This window comes from Cibotium barometz, chromosome 10, assembly GCF_041138505.1.
Source record: "Cibotium barometz isolate CiBa-2024 chromosome 10, ASM4113850v1, whole genome shotgun sequence".
NCBI lineage: Eukaryota > Viridiplantae > Streptophyta > Polypodiopsida > Cyatheales > Cibotiaceae > Cibotium > Cibotium barometz.
Window position 1 is genome coordinate 19,570,091 of NC_141055.1, and position 20,591 is coordinate 19,590,681.

The window sequence follows — 20,591 nt, forward strand, 5'->3', positions numbered from 1 at the left end:
GATTGGGATTATGGGCACTTCTATTTATACTACCCCATCAGGAGCAGTCGGCCAGCATAAAGGCAGTCGGCCAGCCTAGAAATGTCCCACGACTGGAAATTCAGCATTAAATGCTGAAAAATCCCATTAAATGCTGGAAAAAATCCCATAAAATCTGCGCATCTCTTCCTGGCTGGCTGGACATCAGGCGCCTGCTTCTGATTGGTTGTACACAACTTTTGCCCACAATCCAAGGGCTGGGCAGCCTGTATGGGCTGCCCCATACATGCCCTACAGCCATATAAAGGCTGTAAACTCTTGGAAATAGCCTTATCTTTGCCCACAGCCCCTCCATGGCTGGTGGGTTCAGCCTGGGCCTTCCTGGCCCTCATGGGGGTGGTTCTACACCATTCCCATGCCCACACTCAGATCCGGGGTAGCCCTATGGGCTGGCCCCTTGTCCTAACCACTATCTACTCAGTGATTTGGCATCCGGTACCATACCAGATACACAGAACCACTGACAATGCACACCTGACCTCGGACGAGTGAGATGGATCCCTGGCTGACTTGTCCCGGACTGGGCTCACATGGGACCAGTTCACCATCCCAGGTCTTGCACCTTCTGTACAGAAATGTCTGCGTGGCATCCAAGTGCGGGATGCACGTGACACATAAGCTAGAATTGCAAGAAAAAGCTATAATGAAAGTGTAAAGCTGAGGTGACAAGTGTGAGGCCACTTGTCTCACTTTGATCCACTGTCTTGCCACATGTCCCAATTTAAGAGATGTTCCCCAATTGGAGTTGTGTGAAAGGCATCTGAAGAAAGCATAATCCACCGGGTGCTCCAAGGTGAGTGGAGGTGCACCCTCAAAGAGGACCAAGCGATTGTCTCCACCGGGTTTGAGTATTGTTGCTAGGATTTGTATGGTCCGTGGTGGGTTAGGTGCTACAGATGGGCGACTAGCGCTCCTCTAGGGCAACAAGAGGTGGGGTGGAGGGGGGATGTGAGTTGAGGAAGAGAGGCCTTGGGTGAGGGGAAGGAGCCATAGACGAGGTCAGAGCTAGGGGAGAAGCATGCAAGGGAGGGGAGGGGTGGGTGAGTGTGAGAGTGGGACTTGGCGGGGGCCGGGGAATGGTTGTTGGGCCCACTAGTCTTGCTCATGGGGATCCGCTTGGAATATGGAGTGTAACATGGGTGCTTGCGAAAGCATGCTTATGATTGATTGGTTGCGATGAGCACCTAATCAAAGACTTAATCCATGCCACAAAGTGCTTCTTCTTCATGCTTAATAATCTATCTATCATGTATTACTAACGTGAAGTATATACAATGTTGAATAGAGATACTTGATGGTAGCACTGCTCTCGAGCTCTCAATGACTCAATGATGAGTGAATCAGATTGATTGATCAATGAATGAATATGACTAAGGCCTAGAGGCTAGTTTACTATTCTATAGTGTCTAATGTTGGTGAGTCACTAGGTTGGCTATCAACCCTACCAACCCTAATAATAATGTCCAACTAAGTGTGTTCACATAATAACCCAATAACTCTGTCCACACTTGGTTGCTCATTGGGCGCCTGGCTAATATCACAATGATGTGGCACAATAGCCCTCGCAAACACATGAATCTGGCCACGTACTCAACCTTTGAGCTAGCTAATGGGTAGAAGCATATCCATGTCACACTTGGGAGAGTGTGTTTGTGACACCCCTTCTTGCTTAACTTGGAGCATGGGTGCAAATGATGCTCCATCGCTTCAACTCAATACGGATCTTTTGGAAAACTCTCTTTGCTCCACACACCGATACGAACTCCAATAGCATGGCTACTAGACCTGCTGTCTCCAATGATGTCTCTACTATTGCCTCCTCGAGAATCGCAGGCACTAAAACTAGTCCCTCGGCCTTTGGATGCTCAGCTAGCATGGTAGACACCAATGTGGAATCGCTCATCATCTCACCCTCCTCGTCAATGGATTTGGAGAGAAAAGTTCGAAACTCACTTGATGACTCCTCCCTGTCCTTGGAAACTGGAAAGGATTGTGGGATGGGTTCTCCATCCTCCATCTGGCTGGACCCCAAGACTAGTAGTGGCTGCTCCTTGGGCTCATGCTCCAAAATTTGCTCCTTACTTGGGAACTTTATCACCGGTACCACTTCCTTTCTTGAAAGCTTTCCGGTATCCTCGGACACTCTCTCCTGTTGAGCTTCATCTACCGATCTCTTGTCAGCAAGCTGCCAACTGGCTCTCCAACTGCCAGATATTCTCCTCACCCCTCTCTATCCTATATGTTTTCACTATGGTCTTGTAGAGATTGATGTTGATGGACCATGTTTCCTCCCAAAAAAAGCGCTCTGGCAGCCCTTTTTCCGTCACACCTGATGCTCTGATACCAATGTAACATGGAGAAGCTTACAGATGAGGATTCTACTTTGATTTCAATCTTTACATGAATAGCACAATATGAAGAGGATAGAGTGCAGAGAGAGAGAGAGAGGAAGAGAATACACAGGATTGGCTCCAGATATCCTTTGAAGGGCCTCCACCATGGACGGTGTGTTTGCTTTTATTGCTGAATGTGTAGATGACTGACTGGCTGCTGTAATCAGCCTGTGAATGACCACCGGAGAGCACACCGAGCCTTGGAATGGGCTGTCTGGCTGCCTTTTTCCCTTGTGACCTTGCTGGCGTTTTCTCTGACCATGACCTCTTGAAGGCTGCCTTTGGCTTCAGCCTCCTCTACCTTGCGCTTTGGCTTCCACAGGCTGCCTAGAGCATGTGCGTGAATCAGATGCCTCACCCAAGGGACCTGGAGCACTATATATAGGGGGATGGGGCTGTCCCAAACAGGTAGACCTGCTGTACTGCTCAAGGTGCCACATCTTGTCCTTGAGCCATAGCTAGTCCACAATCCCCTTATTTGTGTTGCTAGTTATCATATAGATATGGGCTCATACACACCCTCTCTTGGCTACTGACTCCTAGACCTAGCGTGGTGCCCGTACACCCGGTTGGCAAGCCTAATAAGCGCCTAGAACACCTCTACATCATTCCAAAGGGTTACAAAGATGTGCAGAGGATATGAATTGACGTCACATGTGGGACATGCACAACTTGACCATAACCATGTACGGGACTTGTACACTTGACCATGATGCTCTATAGCGGATCCTTGGCTGAGTCGTCCCCAGGCAAGGGCTCACAAGGGACTAGGTAAAACCACCATATGCCTTGCACTTGTACTGCATTGATATGTCCATGTGGCATCCAAGTGTGGGATGCACGTGACATCCCCTTCTACTTAACTTGACGGAAGTTGCATGGCCTCCAAATAGTTTGTTAATAATGCCGGATCATAGTAACATAAAAACCCGTTTTGCCCTCTCGAAACGTTTCTGGCACGAAACGTTTCGAAACAAAACGAAACCTGCCCATCGAAACGGTGTTTCGCCCAAATGTAAAGTGAGGTCAAAAAAACGGACAGGAGTTTTTTTTTTGCAAATGCAATTCTTGCCGTCGTTTCCGTCCTTGTTTGCTGCCCATTTGCCACTTCACGCATCTGACACTTCTTCTCGGCCGCGACCTGTTGCTCCGCCTCTTCTCCTTGTCCACTCCTCCTTTTCGCTCCTTCACTTCTCCTCCATGCCTCCTCTTCCTCTTCCCTTTTCTTCTCTCTCTCTCCTCCTCCACGGTCCACCTCTCCTCTTCCCTCCTCCTCTTTCCTCCTCCTCTTTCTCACCTTTTCTTGTCTTCCAACTTTCTCTCATTTTCTTCTCACCTCCCTCTTTCCTTCCAACTTGTTTCTTTCCTCCTCTCTTTCTCCCCTTTTCTTGCTCAAATTTCGAAAATACCAAAAAACCGACTCCCAAAAATGATGAATTTCATACCCACTAGTCCCAAAAAATGCATCTTCATCTTTCTGTTGGCTATGTTATAAATTTGGTATGTGTATATAAGGAGTGTTGTTTTGAACCTTTGCGTTTCGTCCAAAACAGACCAAACGAAACGAAATGAAACCTCTGAAATGACGAAACAACGAAACGTTTCATGTTACTATGTGCCGGATACTCTTCAAAGAAACTCGTGTTAAGCCATACCGCTTCATGCGTCCCTTGGTTCCGAAACCTCATAAGAAACTGGTGCGGTTTAGCTGTAACATGAGTGCTTGCAGAAGTGAGTGTATGAATTGATTGATTGTGATTAGTGTGAGGGCAAAAGGACGAAAGGCCCAGATGTACGAGAGATCAGAGCAAAACAACACAGCATGAAATAGGTGAGTGAGTCTATATATAATGGTGAGTGAACATATGTACAAGAGCCCTCTAATGTGAGGTGACTCTGAGACCAATGCAGAAGCAAAGAGGATTTTGGAGCTGAAGCACAGTCGGTAACGAAGGCTCGCGTCAATGTGAGGCAAAGGCACTCCGTGTTGAAGGTTCGCGTCGGTGGATGCAGAGGCACTCGGAGGTGGTAGTGGGTAGTGGAAGGTGAAGTGATGATGATGTCGATGACAATGCAGACTTTGGTGACAAGGGTGCTGCGGTACCTGAATGGTGATGAAGAGCAGAGAGGGTTGCCGTCTCGAGTGGTGCAAGCTCTGGTGACAAGGGTGCTGCAATACCTGAGGGGTGGTGAGGAGCAGAGAGGGCTGCCGTCCCGAGTGGTGGTGGTGCAAGCTTTGGTGAGAAGGGTGCTCCAATACCTGAGTGATGGTGAGACTTAAACCCATGCACAACAAACTGCTTCTTCTTCATGCTGAATACACGATAGAGAGATAATCTAATCTACCATGTATTACTAACATGGTAGATTAGATTATATAGTTATATAGTCTTGTGGAGTTGATAGTTATATAGTCTTGTGGGTTGACTACCATGAGTATATAACATGCACGTTCCTAAAAGGTGAATTCGGGCATTTTCCTGGATTCATCTAGGTATATATATTACTAACATGAAATATATACAAGTGTCGGTGATGGCCTTGCCTGTCAGTGGTTCACCACTCTAGTCCATCTGTAGATGTAGAGTTTGACGAGGGTCTCTACCTATATATTCGGGCATTTTCCTGGATTCATCTAGGTATATATATTACTAACATGAAATATATACAAGTGTCGGTGATGGCCTTGCCTGTCAGTGGTTCACCACTCTAGTCCATCTGTAGATGTAGAGTTTGACGAGGGTCTCTACCTATATATTCGGGCATTTTCCTGGATTCATCTAGGTATATATATTACTAACATGAAATATATACAAGTGTCGGTGATGGCCTTGCCTGTCAGTGGTTCACCACTCTAGTCCATCTGTAGATGTAGAGTTTGACGAGGGTCTCTACCTATATATTCGAGAGGGGGTTTGGGAGGGGGGGGGGGGGTTTCCGTGAGACGTTGAGGGAGGAGGTTGCTAGTGGGCAGTGTGCTCAACCCCCATCATCCAGGTCTCTTGGTGGTTGTCCCATACCTGGGTGGCGGTGAGGACAGGCACGCTTCAAGTGACAATCTGGCAATGGACAGAACACTTCCTAGGAAACCTTGAAAACTCGACCCTTTGCAAAAGAGAAGTCCGTCTAGCCGCGAGATTGTAGCGTGACATGGAAGGTTCTCCATGTCTGTCTTGCACGTGTGTGGGGGTGAGGACAAGCACGTGCTAGGTGACGCTTTGGCAGTAGACACACTGCCCAGGCAACCTTGAAAACTCGACCCTCGGTGAAAAAGATGTCACGTCCTAGTTATGGGATCACAATATGATATGGAAGGTTCCTTGGAGAGGCAATGAGAATCCGAAGGGTCGGTCGTCACGAGGCTGCCTGCACGTGACAGTAGCTGCTACTGTTAGGTCATCTTGGGGAAGGGTGGGATTCTAGTACCAGACCCACGGATTGTCCTATCATCAAAAGAAGAGCGTGGTATTTCTTGGGGTTTAGTGGGTAGCAAACCGACATTGAGAAGCAATGGCCTCTGCCAATGGGTGAGAACCATAGTAACAGGGAATGGGCATTTTTAGACTCGGGAATGTTGGGGATGGCAGCATCTTCCCGTTCCCATTCCCATCCCATGTCACTCTATAGTCACAGGGAATGGCCATTCTCAATCTTTTCCGTCCTCGTTCCCCATCCCCATTTCACGTCCCATGTGACTATGGTGAGAACCCATGCTTCCAAGTGGCGAAGTAAACCTGGAAGCCTCATACTGCAAAGGTTTCCCGCAAAGGCGTCGTGTGCATTAGAGATGTGAGTGCCACATTGTTCTATACTTGGAGCTAATCCTTGTTCGTGAAAGGGAAGATTTTGTGTACAATATGGAGACACTGGGTTGGTACACCAAAATAGAGTGAACCAATGCAAGATGATAATCTAGTAGGGTTAGAGGGTGGTCTTGGGATTAGGAGATAGCAAGCAAATACAGTGGGCTAAGGTTCAGAATTAATAAACTAGGCTACCTGCTATCTATAGTATTTTAGCTATTTATAGCGGCAGTTATCACTATATATGTGAAGCCTTGGGTTATTATTCGTGAGTTAGTTGTGTGGTGCACTTCTAATGGGTCCGTGCATGGACCAGAGTTTCTACCCTTGCAGTGGACATGACATATGTCTTGCCGAGGGATCATGTGGCAGGCCACTAGTGGTATGGGATGCGAGTGTTGACTGGCATGTATTTGTGGAGTGTAACCTTAGCCCCTGGCTCGGGGGTGGATCAAAGTACTGATTCTACGGTTGGGTGGTGAGCTTGCCTGCACCCCTTTTATTTGGTTTCTCTAATCTTGTGTTGGACTGTGTTTAGGAGATCTTGGTTGGACAGGCCTGGAAGGCCTCTTACACACATGGACATGGATCTCAGCATCAGCCGCCTCTTAGGCAAGATGAGGGAGAGAATATGGTTCTATTTGGACAGTTTTGACAGCCCAATAGGCGTCCAAAGGTGCCTAGGACATGGCCCAATGGTTGGGACACAAGTTGGGCACAATATGGGCATGTTTTATGGTATTTTTGATGATGTTTTGTGACCTAAAAATGGATGGCTGACCTGAATACGACTTGCCACCATATCCCTAGATAAAGGAGCTTAGAGGACATTCATTCATGCATTCAACAGTGATTCAGAGGCACTGTTTTGAGGCACAGTAACAGTATTCTAGATAAGAACATATAGTGGTTCTTATGTGTGTTTTCACATGAAGAGCAGCCGGTAACCTTTTGCATATGCATAAGTAGTCATGCACAAATATGCACGAGCTGATCTTCAGATTTTAGTTGAGATCTGTTCACGAACATTTTGTATATACTCGTTGAAATATACACCGAGTTTAGGTCTATGGTCTTTTCTACCAAGCGTTTGCTGTCTTGATTAGCATTAGTTTGCCCTGACCAGCCTTGCAAAAGGCGCATTTGATATAATCAACTCTGCAGACTTCTGGTACTTCCCTCTCTCTCAAAGTTTTTGCTTAGCGTTAATCATTGTTTAAATCTTCTGCCATTAGCACGCATGTTATGAATGGGGCTTGACAACAAGGTTTTCATGGCGAGGCTCTTAGCTTCCTCAGTGACCTCCCTTGAAGCCACCACCTTGGCATGCAAGTTCCTCGGCATCAGGCCAGCCAGGCCTTGCAGGAATTCATGGTTGCCCCTCCATCTACCCCATCCAAGGCCGCAGTCTGCTGTCAAGTTTTTGAAGCAGACCTTCAGGTGTTCGAATCAAACTCTTTCCAAGTGTTGCCATTGCTAAGAAACTGCACATCTATGAGGCACCCCTGCTTACGGTGTCACCATTTGGCCACCCAATTGGTCCACCCGTGCTTTCTTATCATGTATGTACATTGGACTGGTGTCTATGGCAGTTGTTTATGTCGGGGATTGATGCCGCTCATGTGATACTGTAGACTTGGCTTTCCGTTGGTACTTGTGCCTCCATGTACATGCCCGGAAATGCTTGGTGGATTGGTGTTCCATTGGGTTTGGTACCTCGTGTACTTGCCTCGAGCACGTCTATTTTGGTATAGTCTCATGAACGGGGATTGTCCATACCAATGCTACATTGCATAGCATCTTTATGTGCTTGCTTGCAATTGAAATTGCATGCTGTTTTCATGCTTGCTTGACCAATGTGTAGTTCCGGGTAAGGGGACGCCCGCCCGCGAACCGTGCGTGTGAAACTGTCTATTGACATGGTTATGTGGCATGTGACAGGTGGTAAGTATTGGTCATAAACTTGGCCTTAGGAGCTAGCACTAATTTATAAGTGAGCGTATACACATTTCATTAAGTTTTGGGCGACCAAAACTCACTTATAAATTATGACCAGCCCAGTGTTTACACACACTGATGTCTCGAGGTGGACATAACCCAATGTCCACTGCCCAGACCTTATCCCCTTTGTACAAAGGGAGTAACCAGCCATGTGTCCACTCTAGCTTGCTCCACAAAGCACCTGCGTGTCACCTACACTGGACAACTTACCACCTCACTCCTCTTCCTCTCTCTAGAGTTTGGTGCCTCCTTCATGAGGGCTGTAGGGGCTGCATTTTTTGCACATTCTCCTTCCCAACTCCATTTCCAAGCTTGCTAAGGTGATTTTCAAGCTTCCTAGAGTGTTTCCGGATGCTAATCACTCTCCTACACACTCCCAATGACTGAAATTCAGCAAAACAGCTCTCTTTATTGCTGTCATTTCTGGTCTTTTTGCTGAAAACCCTAATTTCAGCTCTCCTTTCTCAAGTTGAATCATAGGGGAAGCTTTCCCAAGGTTCCCTTTATCCTCTTGTAGACTTTTGTTGCGAAGAAAGGCGACAAATCAAAGATCTCAACACTCCAAGGCCTTCCATCGCGAAGACTTCCGCTGTCATCGACTCTACTTGCTATTGGTAAGCTTTTATGCTTAAATATGGGAGCAAGTAGCAGGAGGGAGGAACCGGATTACAAGATCACATACCCTGTGTAGTGTTCTCTTGTCCTACGTGCTCTCTTGCAGATTGTTGCTACCATGTGTTGATGAAACAATAGAGAGCACATGGTAGGGAACATGGGCACTTGAGAGGGTAGTGTGGGTTGCAAGTCTACATCGACAACCACTTGTTTACATTACTGTATTCATATGCATTGGTATGAAAATCTGGTCAGAAATGCCCATGACACTATGTATTTGATTCTCCCAAGATCAATATATTATATTTGAGGGAGGGGTCGGCCGTTCCGGCTCATTGTGTGTCTCTTGTCAATTCAGCAATTTACTTCTTGTATTTTGAGCAAGTGTCCATAAAATCTTAGTGTATTTAAATGTATTGATTAGCATTGTGTTCAACCAAGTTACATTGGTATCAGAGCATACGGTTCTCTTTCACTTCTATCGTGAGAGACGCTAATACAAAAGGCAGGGACAATGAAATGCATGCCTCCAATGCTTTACAGGATGAGCAAACTCATGTGGTGCACAATAGAGAACATGAATATGTGGGACAGCCGTCCCGTGGCAAAGAGAAGATGCAGGAAGAAGAGTCTATAGTCTTGAGGGCCGAACTTACTTGTATGTAGGCTCTTCTCCATGCACAATAAGAAGAATTGAATCTCTACCGCCGCGAGGATCCATTGGTACATGACCCGTTTGAAGGCCAAGCAAGCTGAATCTTATATGGATCATGCAATGGCAATGATTGCTCAAGAGTTGCACATGCAACCGAGGGATGCAGCACGTGCATACTTGGCTTGTACCGAGAATGCCTATGCAGAGAAGACAACCATCCCACATGTCTTGGAATCCCCACAAGTGCCCGAACAAGAACTTATGTCCAAGAGGATGAATCTCCATGCTATGGGAGAGGAACAATCAGGAACTTCACGCCATGCAGGAACACCTTATGTAGCTCGTGAAGGATACAATGTTTATGGCAGTGGTCAAAATGTATATCAAATGTCATTGCCGGCTGAAAATGTGCATGCACAACACATGTAACATGGGCTGCAATTTTCTGTTGGTGCAGGTATTCCGCGTATCTCTCATACCACTCATGCCTTCGAGTGTGCTCGTGAGGGAGAAGTTATGGCTGAAAATGTATCAATGCATGTTGAGGGGCCAGCCATGCCTCATGCTTACAGGGCACATGTATCTATGCCTTATGCATCACCTTTTGGTCTTAAAATGATGCCAGTCACCACAGGGGCTGTCCCAATGGACAAACATGGGGGAAAACATGTTGAGATGCACACACATGCATCAAAGTCTCGTGACTTCAAAGCCGGAGATAAATCTGTGAAGTTTGACACATATCATGGGGAATATGATGCATCAAAGGCACTTGCTTTTATTGCCCAGTTTGATATTGCTTTCAGTGATGAGGATTTCACTCAAAAATCCATGATCTGGCATGTAAGCATGTTCATGAAAGGCACTGTTGCCCATTGGTGGCTCACGGAGAAGTTCTCACCGAATCCTGTTAGATCATGGGAAGAGTTCAAGGAGAGGTTCTATGCTCAATTCTTGCCTCCCAATGCATTGAATGAGATAACAATGAAGTGGGATTGAGTAAAGCAAAATGAGGGGGAATCGGTAAATGCATATGTACAAAAGTTTTGGAAAGTGCTTTTGGAGGTGTCTCCATTTATGCATGTCATCGAGGCGGAAAGGAAGAGAAGGTTTCAATCGGGATTGCAACCCGTGTACAAAGCGGAACTACAAATGTATCCTGGTCATACCTTACACCAATTAATCGCAGCCGCCACCGCCACCACCACCGAGCAATTGGAACTCAAATTGAGTCGATCCAATAAGGCTAAACCCTCATTTCAAGGCAAAGAGAGAGCTGTCCAAAACCTGCAAAATGATGGACAGCCACCTAAAAAGGACCAAAACCAAGATAAAAATGGTCCAAAGGCTCAAAATAACACTACCAAGAAGCGTCCCTTCAAACTGAGAGACCATGGTCTCACTCCGGAGCAGAAAAAGCAATATATGAGTGAGGGGAAATGCTTTACTTGTGGTAGCACCGAGCATATTGCAAAGGCATGCCCAAACAAGAAGAAGCGTGATAATGCAAATGCATCAACGCCTAATGTGCATATGGTTCTGGATGTGCAGGGCAACACTTCACATGATAGCAAAGATAGGGTTGTATATAAAGCTTGGGGACAGCTCAAAGATAGGGTTGTATGTAAAGCTTGGGGACAGCTCAAAGATCAGCCTGCTTTGTTCATGTTTGATGATTGTGCATCTGAAAATTTCATATCCACTCAGATGGTAGCTGCCTTGGGTATTGAAGTGGAGGACATGGGTCCTCAAATTGAAGTAGGGGTTGCCTCTGTTGGTAGAGAAGTGCAGGTTATACCTATTTTTGGCAAGTTGCGTATACACATTCAAGGCTATGTGGATTATGAAGATTTTTTCTTGTGGCACCTTTGAATGGTTGTGATGTATTGCTTGGAAAGTCTTGGCATACACGTATTGATCCGTGCAAGGCTTACAAGACCAACAGGATCACCTTCATGCATAAAGGCCGAGAGCATGTAATTGATGCTGGTGAAGAGGGTGATACCATTCCCCTTGTATCTCATGTACAAATTAAGAAAGTAATGAAAAAGTGTGTTTTTGCGTACTTGATTTTTATACGAGATCATGTTGAGGAAAATAATGTACATGTAAACACTCTTAGTAATGATAGGCTGAAATTTTTGCAAGAGCACAATGTTTGTTTTGCTGATGAGTTACCAAATGAGTTACCACCTGTACGACCGGAAGATCATCGCATTGATCTTGTGCCGGGTAGCCCACCACCTAATAGGCCAGCCTATCGTGTAAGTGCATCCCAAAAAGAGGAGATCATGAAGCAAGTGAATGAGCTTCTTGAGAAGGGTTTGGTTCAGCCAAGCTCTTCCCCATATTGTTCACCCATCCTCTTGGTTCAAAAAAAGGATGGATCCTTTCATATGTGTGTGGATTATAGAGCTTTGAATAAGCTTACCATCAAGAATCAGTTTCCGATTCCACGCATAGATGACATCCTTGACAAGTTGGATGGATCGGCATGCTTTAGCCGAATTGATCTCAAGAGTGGATATCATCAAGTGCGTGTAGTGCCTGAGGATGTACACAAAACTGCTTTCAGGACAGCATTTGGGCTTTATGAGTATCTTGTTATGCCTTCTGGTCTTACAAATGCCCTGGCTACATTCAATAGAATGATGGATCGCATATTCCGTGGGTACAGGAAATTTACAGGTGTCTTCTTTGATGACATCCTAGTCTTCTCGAAGACCAAAGAAGAGCATAAAGCTCATTTGGCTATTGTTTTTGAAGAGTTCCATAAGCATAAACTCTTCATAAATGCAAAGAAGAGTGAGTTCTTCTTGTCAAAGATACATTATCTTGGGCATATTGTGTCCAAAGATGGAGTCCGGATGGATCCTGCAAAGATTGATGCAATTCGGAATTGGCCCGAATTGAGTTCGGTGCATGAGATCCGTAGTTTTCTTGGATTATGCTCTTACTACCGCAGGTTCATTCGGCACTTTGCATGGATTGCTTCTCCTTTACATGATTTGACAAAGAAGAAGGCCGTGTTCAAATGGACTAATGTAGAGAGAGATGCATTCCTCAAATTGAAAGATGCAACTACTCATGGTCCAGTGTTGATCATTCCGGATTTGCAAAAGCCTTTTTGTGTGGAATGTGATGTATCTGGAAATTGCATAGGAGCTGTTCTTAATCAAGAGGGACATGCCGTGGCTTATGAGAGCCGTAGATTGCATGTTGCAGAGCTATCTCTTGGCATTTATGAGAAAGAGCTCTTGGTTGTAATTCATGCACTTACTATATGGAAACATTATCTTCTTGGGGCTGATTTCACTGTGAAGACAGATCACCAGAGTTTGAGGTATTTTCTTACTCAAACTAAGTTGTCAGAGAAGCATATGAGGATGGCCAATTTCCTCTCTATGTTTCATTTTCAGATCTTGTACACCCCGGAAAAGAAGAATGTAGTGGCCGATGCATTGTCACGAAAGCCGTATGTAGTAGCTATTTCGGTTGTCTCTCATGGGGACTTGTCTACCATGTGTGATTTGAATCATATGGATGTTGATTTGAATCATATGGATGTTGTCTACCATGCGTGATTTGTATCATATGGATGTTGATTTTGCCACTATTTGGGTTGATTTGATGGCTGGTCATGCACATGCCTCATATGTGATCAAAGAGGGTTATCTCATGAAAGATAATTGCCTATGTGTGGTGTCTGACATGAGGCAAAAGGTTTTGGATGAGTGCCATGCTCCTCCATATGCTGGTCATAGAGGCATAATGCCTACTACGCACATGATTGAGCGGTATTTCTTTTGGCTAGGCATGCGGAAGGACATAGAGGCACATGTACGTGCATGTATCACCTGTCAAAAAGTCAAATTTGATAGGCAAAAGGCACCAGGTTTGCTTCAGCCATTGCCTATTCCCACGCAGCCATTGGAAAGTATTACAATGGATTTCATTATGGACTTGCCACGTACCCAACAGGGTAATGATGCAATTTGGACAATTGTGGATAGGTTTAGCAAGCAAGCTCATTTCTTGCCGGTCAAAAAGACCATCAAAGCTGAGCATATGGTTAAAATATATCTTGCACAAGTGTTCAAACATCATGGAATGCCGAAGTCCATTGTGGGGGATAGAGATCCCAGGACTACAAGTCTCTTTTGGCGGGCCTTATTTGATAATATGGGCACCAAATTGGACTTCTCATCAGCTTATCACTCTCAAACGGATGGGCAAAGTGAGGCTGCAAATTCAGCTGTGTTGGATCTCTTAAATGTTATGTGGCGGATCAGAAGTCTTCTTGGGAGAAGCACTTACCGCTTGTGGAATTTGCATACAACAACACAGTGCATGCATCTACGGGAAAGGTCCCGTTTGAGATTGTTTATGGTAAGGTCGTTTTGCCACCCATCCTTCGCACAAAGGATGAGATATTTGCAGCTAATGAGTATGTAAGAGACTTGGATATTGCTTTTGCTCAGGTGCGGACAGCCATTGCAAGGTCACAAGACAAGCATAAAAAGGCTGCTGACAAGCATAGAAGGCAATTGGATGTTAAAGAGAATGATTGGGTATTGCTGAAATTTGAGAAAGCAAGACTTGCAAAGAGGCCTGGCAAAGAGGGTGCATATCCTAAGCTTGCAACTAGGTACTATGGGCCTTTTCGAGTGATCGAGAAGATCAATGAAGTGGCTTTCAGATTGGCATTACCTAGTCATTGGCACATACACAATGCTTTTCATGTGAGTCTCCTTCGCAAGTATGTAGGGCCAGAGCCCAGTGAAATGGTCATTGAGGATCCACCAAAAGTGGATGAGCTTGAGGAGATCTTGCAGCCAGAGCAGATTGTTTATCACAAGGAACGCAAGCTTGCTGCAAGCAAAGTTGTGAGGCGTTACTGTGTGAAGTTTAGGAACTATCTTCTCATTGATGCTAAATGGATGGATGAAGAGTTCTTCAAAGATTGCCCGCATGGGGATGTCACCATTTGGCCACCCAATTGGTCCACCCGTGCTTTCTTATCATGTATGTACATTGGACTGGTGTCCATGGCAGTTGTTTATTCCGGGGATTGATGCCACTCATGTGATACTGTAGACTTGGCTTTCCGTTGGGACTTGTGCCTCCATGTACATGCCCGGAAATGCTTGGTGGATTGCTGTTCCATTGGGTCTGGTACCTTGTGTACTTGCCTGGAGCACGTCTATTTTGGTATAGTCTTATGAACGGGGATTGTCCATACCAATGCTGCATTGCATAGCATCTTTATGTGCTTGCTTGCAATTGAAATTGCATGCTGTTTTCATGCTTGCATGACCAATGTGTAGTTCCGGGTAAGGGGACGCCCGCCTGCGAACCGTGCGTGGAAACTGTCTGCTGACATGGTTATGTGGCATGTGACAGGTGGTAAGTATTGGTCATAAACTGGGCCTTAGGAGTTAGCACTAATTTATAAGTGAGTGTGTATACACTTCATTAAGTTTTGGGCGACCAAAACTCACTTATAAATTATGACCAGCTCAATGTTCACACACACTGATGTCCCGAGGTGGACATAACCCAATGTCCACCGCCTAGACCTTATCCCCTTTGTACAAAGGGAGTAACCAGCCATGTGTCCACTCTAGCTTGCTCCACAAAGCACCTGCATGTCACCTACACTGGACAACTCACCACCTTACTCCTCTTCCTCTCTCTAGAGTTTGGCGCCTCCTTCATGAGGGCTGTAGGGGTTGCATTTTCTGCACATTCTCCTTCTCAACTCCATTTCCAAGCTTTCTAAGGTGATTTTCAAGCTTCCTAGAGTGTTTCCGGATACTAATCACTCTCCTACACACTCCCAATGACTGAAATTCAACAAAACAGCTCTCTTTATTGCTGTAATTTTTGGTCTTTTTGCTGAAAACCCTAATTTCAGCTCTCCTTTCTCAAGTTGAACCATAGGGGAAGCTTTCCCAAGGTTCCCTTTATCCTCTTGAAGACTTTTGTCGCGAAGAAAGGCGACAAATCAAAGATCTCAACACTCCAAGGACTTCCATCGCGAAGACTTCGGCTATCATCGACTCTACTTGCTATTGGTAAGCATTTATGCTTAAATATGAAGGCAAGTAGCAGGAGGGAGGAACCGGATAACAAGATCACATACCCTGTGTAGTGTTCTCTTGTCCTACGTGCTCTCTTGCAGATTGTTGCTACCATGTGTTGGTGGAACAATAGAGAGCAGATGGTAGGGAACATGGGCACTTGAGAGGGTAGTGTGGGTTGCAAGTCTACATCGACAACCATTTGTTTGCAATACTGTATTCATATGCATTGGTATGGAAATTTGGTGAGAAATGTCCATGACACTATGTATTTGATTCTCCCAAGATCAATATATTTTATTTGAGGGAGGGGTCGGCCGTTCCGGCTCATTGTGTGTCTCTTGTCAATTCAACAATTTACTTCTTGTATTTTGAGCGAGTGTCCATCAAATCTTAGTGTATTTAAATGTATTGATTAGCATTGTGTTCAACCAAGTTACATACGGACTAGGGCTGCTTGTAGTAGAAGGTCCAAGGGTTGCTGACCCGCTGCCTAAAGGAGCACGGAACTAGTCGAGAAGCAGCAGTGAGGACGGACTGAGGGGAAAGTGATGGAGACCGAGCGGGAAAGAACAAAGAAAAAAACAGGGGAGCAGTGCATGCTCTTTATCAATCAATAAAGTTTGTGTTTTTATTTTGTTAGATTTTTATTTTATATTTTTTGCTTTATGGTGAGTGTTGCTCTGGTGACGCCTCTTGGGACTGTAGTCATAGCAATACATGCTCTCACCACTGTAGTCATCAAGTTTTCCCTTGGGGTCCCACTTTGGATGCAAACGGCTTTCATGATCATAGTCGAGAGCATCATCCTGATGACGGGCATGGCAATCTTGTGGACGTCCCTTATGCTAGCTGTCGTGGTGGCGACACTGTTGTTGGCTTTTGGTGTGGCTCTTCACGGAGCTGAGAGCTTCAGTTGCTGTAGTTGTCCATGGCGTTGGACTATACCAAGATGCTCGCTGTGTTTTCTCAAATTGCATCCAACTCCACCTGAACGAGCACTAGCGTTCTGTGAAGCTGGACTGTCAGCATCTTGGCCCAAGGTGGCATCCGCTCATATGTAGGCTGCTGAAAATTGGAACTATTCACAAACCCTACATGCTCGCTTGAATCTTACAAATAATAGCTACAATAAATTGTTTGTACAACTAATATAATCTACTCTCAAAACATGATCAATGCCCAAGTTGATGAAGATTGTGTGCTTCCCTCAAATGCTGGCCTCTTTTGCAGTTTCCCTTTACCTTCGATGCATTCTGTGAAGCCTTTCATGCTGCTCTTTTGTTTGATAGAGGCTGAATCTGATTGATTGTTTGAAGATGATCCTTGTGGGGCCTGAGGGCACCTATTTATAGCCTCCCATGGGCTGGTTGGCTTGTAATAATTCAGGTTGTGGCTGGTCGATTAACCTGACAGCCACAATTAAACCTTATAATAATGAGTGACTGTCCACATGTGGGTGCCCATGGCCACTGGCTGGCCCAAACCTGCCCGACCTGCTGTACCTGCTCAGAATTGCCCAAGTTGGTGCATGACCTGCTTCTGCCCTCCCTTGCCCTGCCTTGCCCTGCTTGACATGCTGCAGATCTGCCCGCCAGCCTACAGGCTGTGCCTTGTGTCTGCAGTGGGTCATACGCAGTGTAGTGATGGTATGTGGAGCCATTCTTGTTCCCAAATAGTGAGACATTGTTGCCAAAGAAGTGCTTCTTATGGAGTACCTCACCACCGCCTATGCCAAATTTTTCTAATTTTTCTCTTGCTCTTAGCTTGACGCTGCTATAGGCCAGATGTTGTTGAGTAGTGGAATCCATTCGCAGGTGACACTTATTCCATGTGCTCACTTACACTTGCAATGCCCAGCTCTCTTTGCTGAGCCCTAACCTGGTGTTCCCTAGTAGTCATGCATGACACATGCATTTTCTGTTTGGAGTTGTTGCATGCGACATCCCTTCCTGGTTATCTTGAAACTAAGGGAAATCTGTGCACGTCTCTTTGACTCTCTCAACAACTGCAGCATTGCGGACGCAAAACCTATGGTTGGGTGGTGAGCTTGCCTGCACCCTTCTTTGTTTGTACTAATCATGTTTTGGTCCATAAACAGTTTTAGTAATGTGAATGCAATGCTGAATTAAAAGTCTTATATATGATTACTGTTGTACATGCTTATAATATTAGTAGGTAAAATGTTTAGAAAATCAGAACCTTCATGTGCGCCAAAAGGCATTACTCTGGATTGTTGAGCTTGTTGCGACACCACAGGGCCGTGTTCAATGTATTAAGACAGGTATGAGATTTGCTGATATATGTTTCACACTATAAACTTGCATACTGGGGGACAATTCAGAAATAGCCGTCTCCATATTTCTCCTCCTCCCATCCCCTTGTTTGCATCATCCTTGCTAACGTGGTGTCTCTCAGTTTTCCATATCTAAAATCACATGTTCTCATCTTAGGAATGCTTGAGGCCCTAGCGAAAAGGTTTGATGAGCAAGACATATTCATTAAGCAACAAGTTGCGCTTGTTGCTGGACATCTTGCAGGTACTTTTTTTGATGCAAAGTCTTTAGTTTAGTGAGAAATCATGTCAAACTTCCACCTGCTTTTTCCACATCTTGTCAAATTTCCACCCGCTTTTCCACATCTTGCACCTCTGTCCCCCCTCGAGGAGTCCACCTCCATCTCCACCACCACCTACCAAGATATAGTGATTGCAGTCTCTTACTAATTTTGTCCTCAAATTTTGGATGCTTAGGAATGCAAGACGCTTGTGTTAAAATGAGTCATATCGGGGTGATCAAATGGCTACTAAAAATGGTACATTGCTTTACTTCAGCTGTTGTCATTATTGATGTTTTCTCTCGAAGGGTGTTGTCAAATGAATTCTAAGAACCAAAAAGGTGATTGAAGTTTTACATTCAGTTATCGGTAGGATAAAAAAGGAAAAAATAATAATGTTTATTGAAGTTGTGTTTGGTTATGGGTTATCTAGATGTGGTATGAATGGGACATTCACTGTAGGTACATAGAGGGGGCTCTCTCAGAGTGCAACTATTACCATAAATGGCGAAAGAAAATGGCAACCTGGTCCACCAATGCACTTTTTGGTGGCCTGTAGATAGTGTGATCAGGTACAGGGGCCCTCTCTTACAATCATCACCATAAACTATGAAGACTCATGGCAAACTAGTCCGCTGATGATGCAAAACACTTGCATAGCTAGGATGGGTCTGTCAATGGCTACTCCAGCAAACCTTCTGTTGAGGTTGACACCCAACGTTCAAGGATATAAAGATCCCTACCCACAAGCAGAATACGGCTAGGCCTGATGGTAGGTAGCTGCACGGAACCATGCCCAAGTTTACATCCAATTTAACATGAACGGCTCAAAACAGATTATGCCCATGAAGGAGGCTGCATTCTGAACGTTGCTTGTTGGCAAGCTCTAGCCCTCAAGACCAAGCTTTGCGTTTAACTCTTTCAAGGGTAGGCAACGTTCTGTCTTGGCATAGATAATTAAGGCCTGGCTATATCTACCGTGACCCCTGTATCGAACCAGAGTATCATCTAGAGTTTTCAAAATGTTTCAACAGAAATGAAAACAGCAAACCCCCCAAAAAAGGGCAAAAAATGGAAACGATAAGTGATTCCAACACTATGTCATCATGCCAAGTCATAGGACTAGTTGTGTCTCATAGACAAGCACATAGGCATGAGCAATATTAAGTTGATGAATGTGCAAGGTTTGAGATCTAGGACAGACATAATTCTTCTAAAGCCAAGTGTAATGTGAAGTTACCAACCAAGGCTTTTCAACATTGTTGTCAAAAACATTCGAAAAGGTTGGCTGGCAAGTTGAGATGCCAATGTCTCAACGCGGTTGGGAAGGGTTCTCTTGGAAAAACATGCGAACAGGGTTAGGATCTTTCCCATCACTCAAGTATACTTCTCACAAAAACAAAGCTAAAAAATTCATACTCTATTCATACTTACAGAAGTCTGCTTTTGCAAAGAAAAAAGAAAAAAGAAAAAAGAAAAAAGAAAAAAAGAAATCCATATTTACATTTTGTATGGGTTTCTTGTTCATTCTATTTGTATGCTATCGTCTTTTCTTTGTCAGGTTTCATCCACTGATGATAGGCTAAGAGAATTATCTTTGAGTGCATTATTAAATGCGTCATTCAATGAGACAGGTGATTGGACCAACTATATTCGAAACTAATCAACTTCTTCCTTTACGAAATTTCTCTCTTAAATTGGTCTTGTACATGCAAGGCCTGTGTAGTACATAGGCCTTGTTTCTTTTGGTAGAAAGGCTTTTGTTTCTTTTTATGTTCTATGACTTCTCGTCTACACAGGGGTCATATGTACTTTTTGGTCTCATAGACCCTTGACCCTTTGGGATTTTAGTTCAGAAATAGTGGAAAAACAAGTCTAACTGCAGCTGGTCCATCTCTTGTAGTCTATGGCAAGCAAGGAATCTTGGTATCCAGTCTCATTGTGTTTTGAGCATCTACAACAATAGGTAGAGCTATCCTTCTTTTGGCTAGAGTTTCACCTACAGGTAGCACTCCAACCAAGCATCGCCAAAGGAAAACTCTTTGCTTTAATGATAATTTATAATTTATTAGTCCAAATCTTTTGGAGATTTTGTTTCCACCATTTGGTTGTATTCCAAATCCTATTCGAATGAGCAACAATCCATGGCTCATGAATTATCAATCTGTATATCACTTCAAATTGCTGCAATAAAGCTCTAATTTTCAGCCAGAGAGGCCTGTAATGCATGTCCAAATTCCACTTCCTTTGTGCCTGCGGGAATGTAAGTATTTTGCCATTTGGAGAGACAACATCTTGGATCATACATATATTTTTAGTGGAAAGAAAATAGGCTTTCCTTGGCTCCTAGATTGCCAGAGGTTCTAGAAAAACGCTACTCTAGTGGATGCTCTCTAATCTCAGTGATTTACTGGTCTATGAAGATCTTCCAGACCAATGCAAGTAC

General features: G+C 44.7%; 1 protein-coding gene across 1 annotated transcript in view; it reads left to right on the forward strand.

The window, feature by feature from the left end:
- LOC147634636 (radial spoke protein 14-like) overlaps positions 1-20,591 on the forward strand; it is a 72,554-nt gene that overhangs the window by 16,735 nt on the left and 35,228 nt on the right. Inside the window, exons 3-6 of the mRNA XM_086803769.1 lie at positions 17,768-17,873; positions 18,043-18,129; positions 18,342-18,403; positions 19,707-19,779. Of these exons, the coding sequence (XP_086659895.1) occupies positions 17,768-17,873; positions 18,043-18,129; positions 18,342-18,403; positions 19,707-19,779 (328 nt within the window). The remainder of the gene's footprint in view (positions 1-17,767; positions 17,874-18,042; positions 18,130-18,341; positions 18,404-19,706; positions 19,780-20,591) is intronic.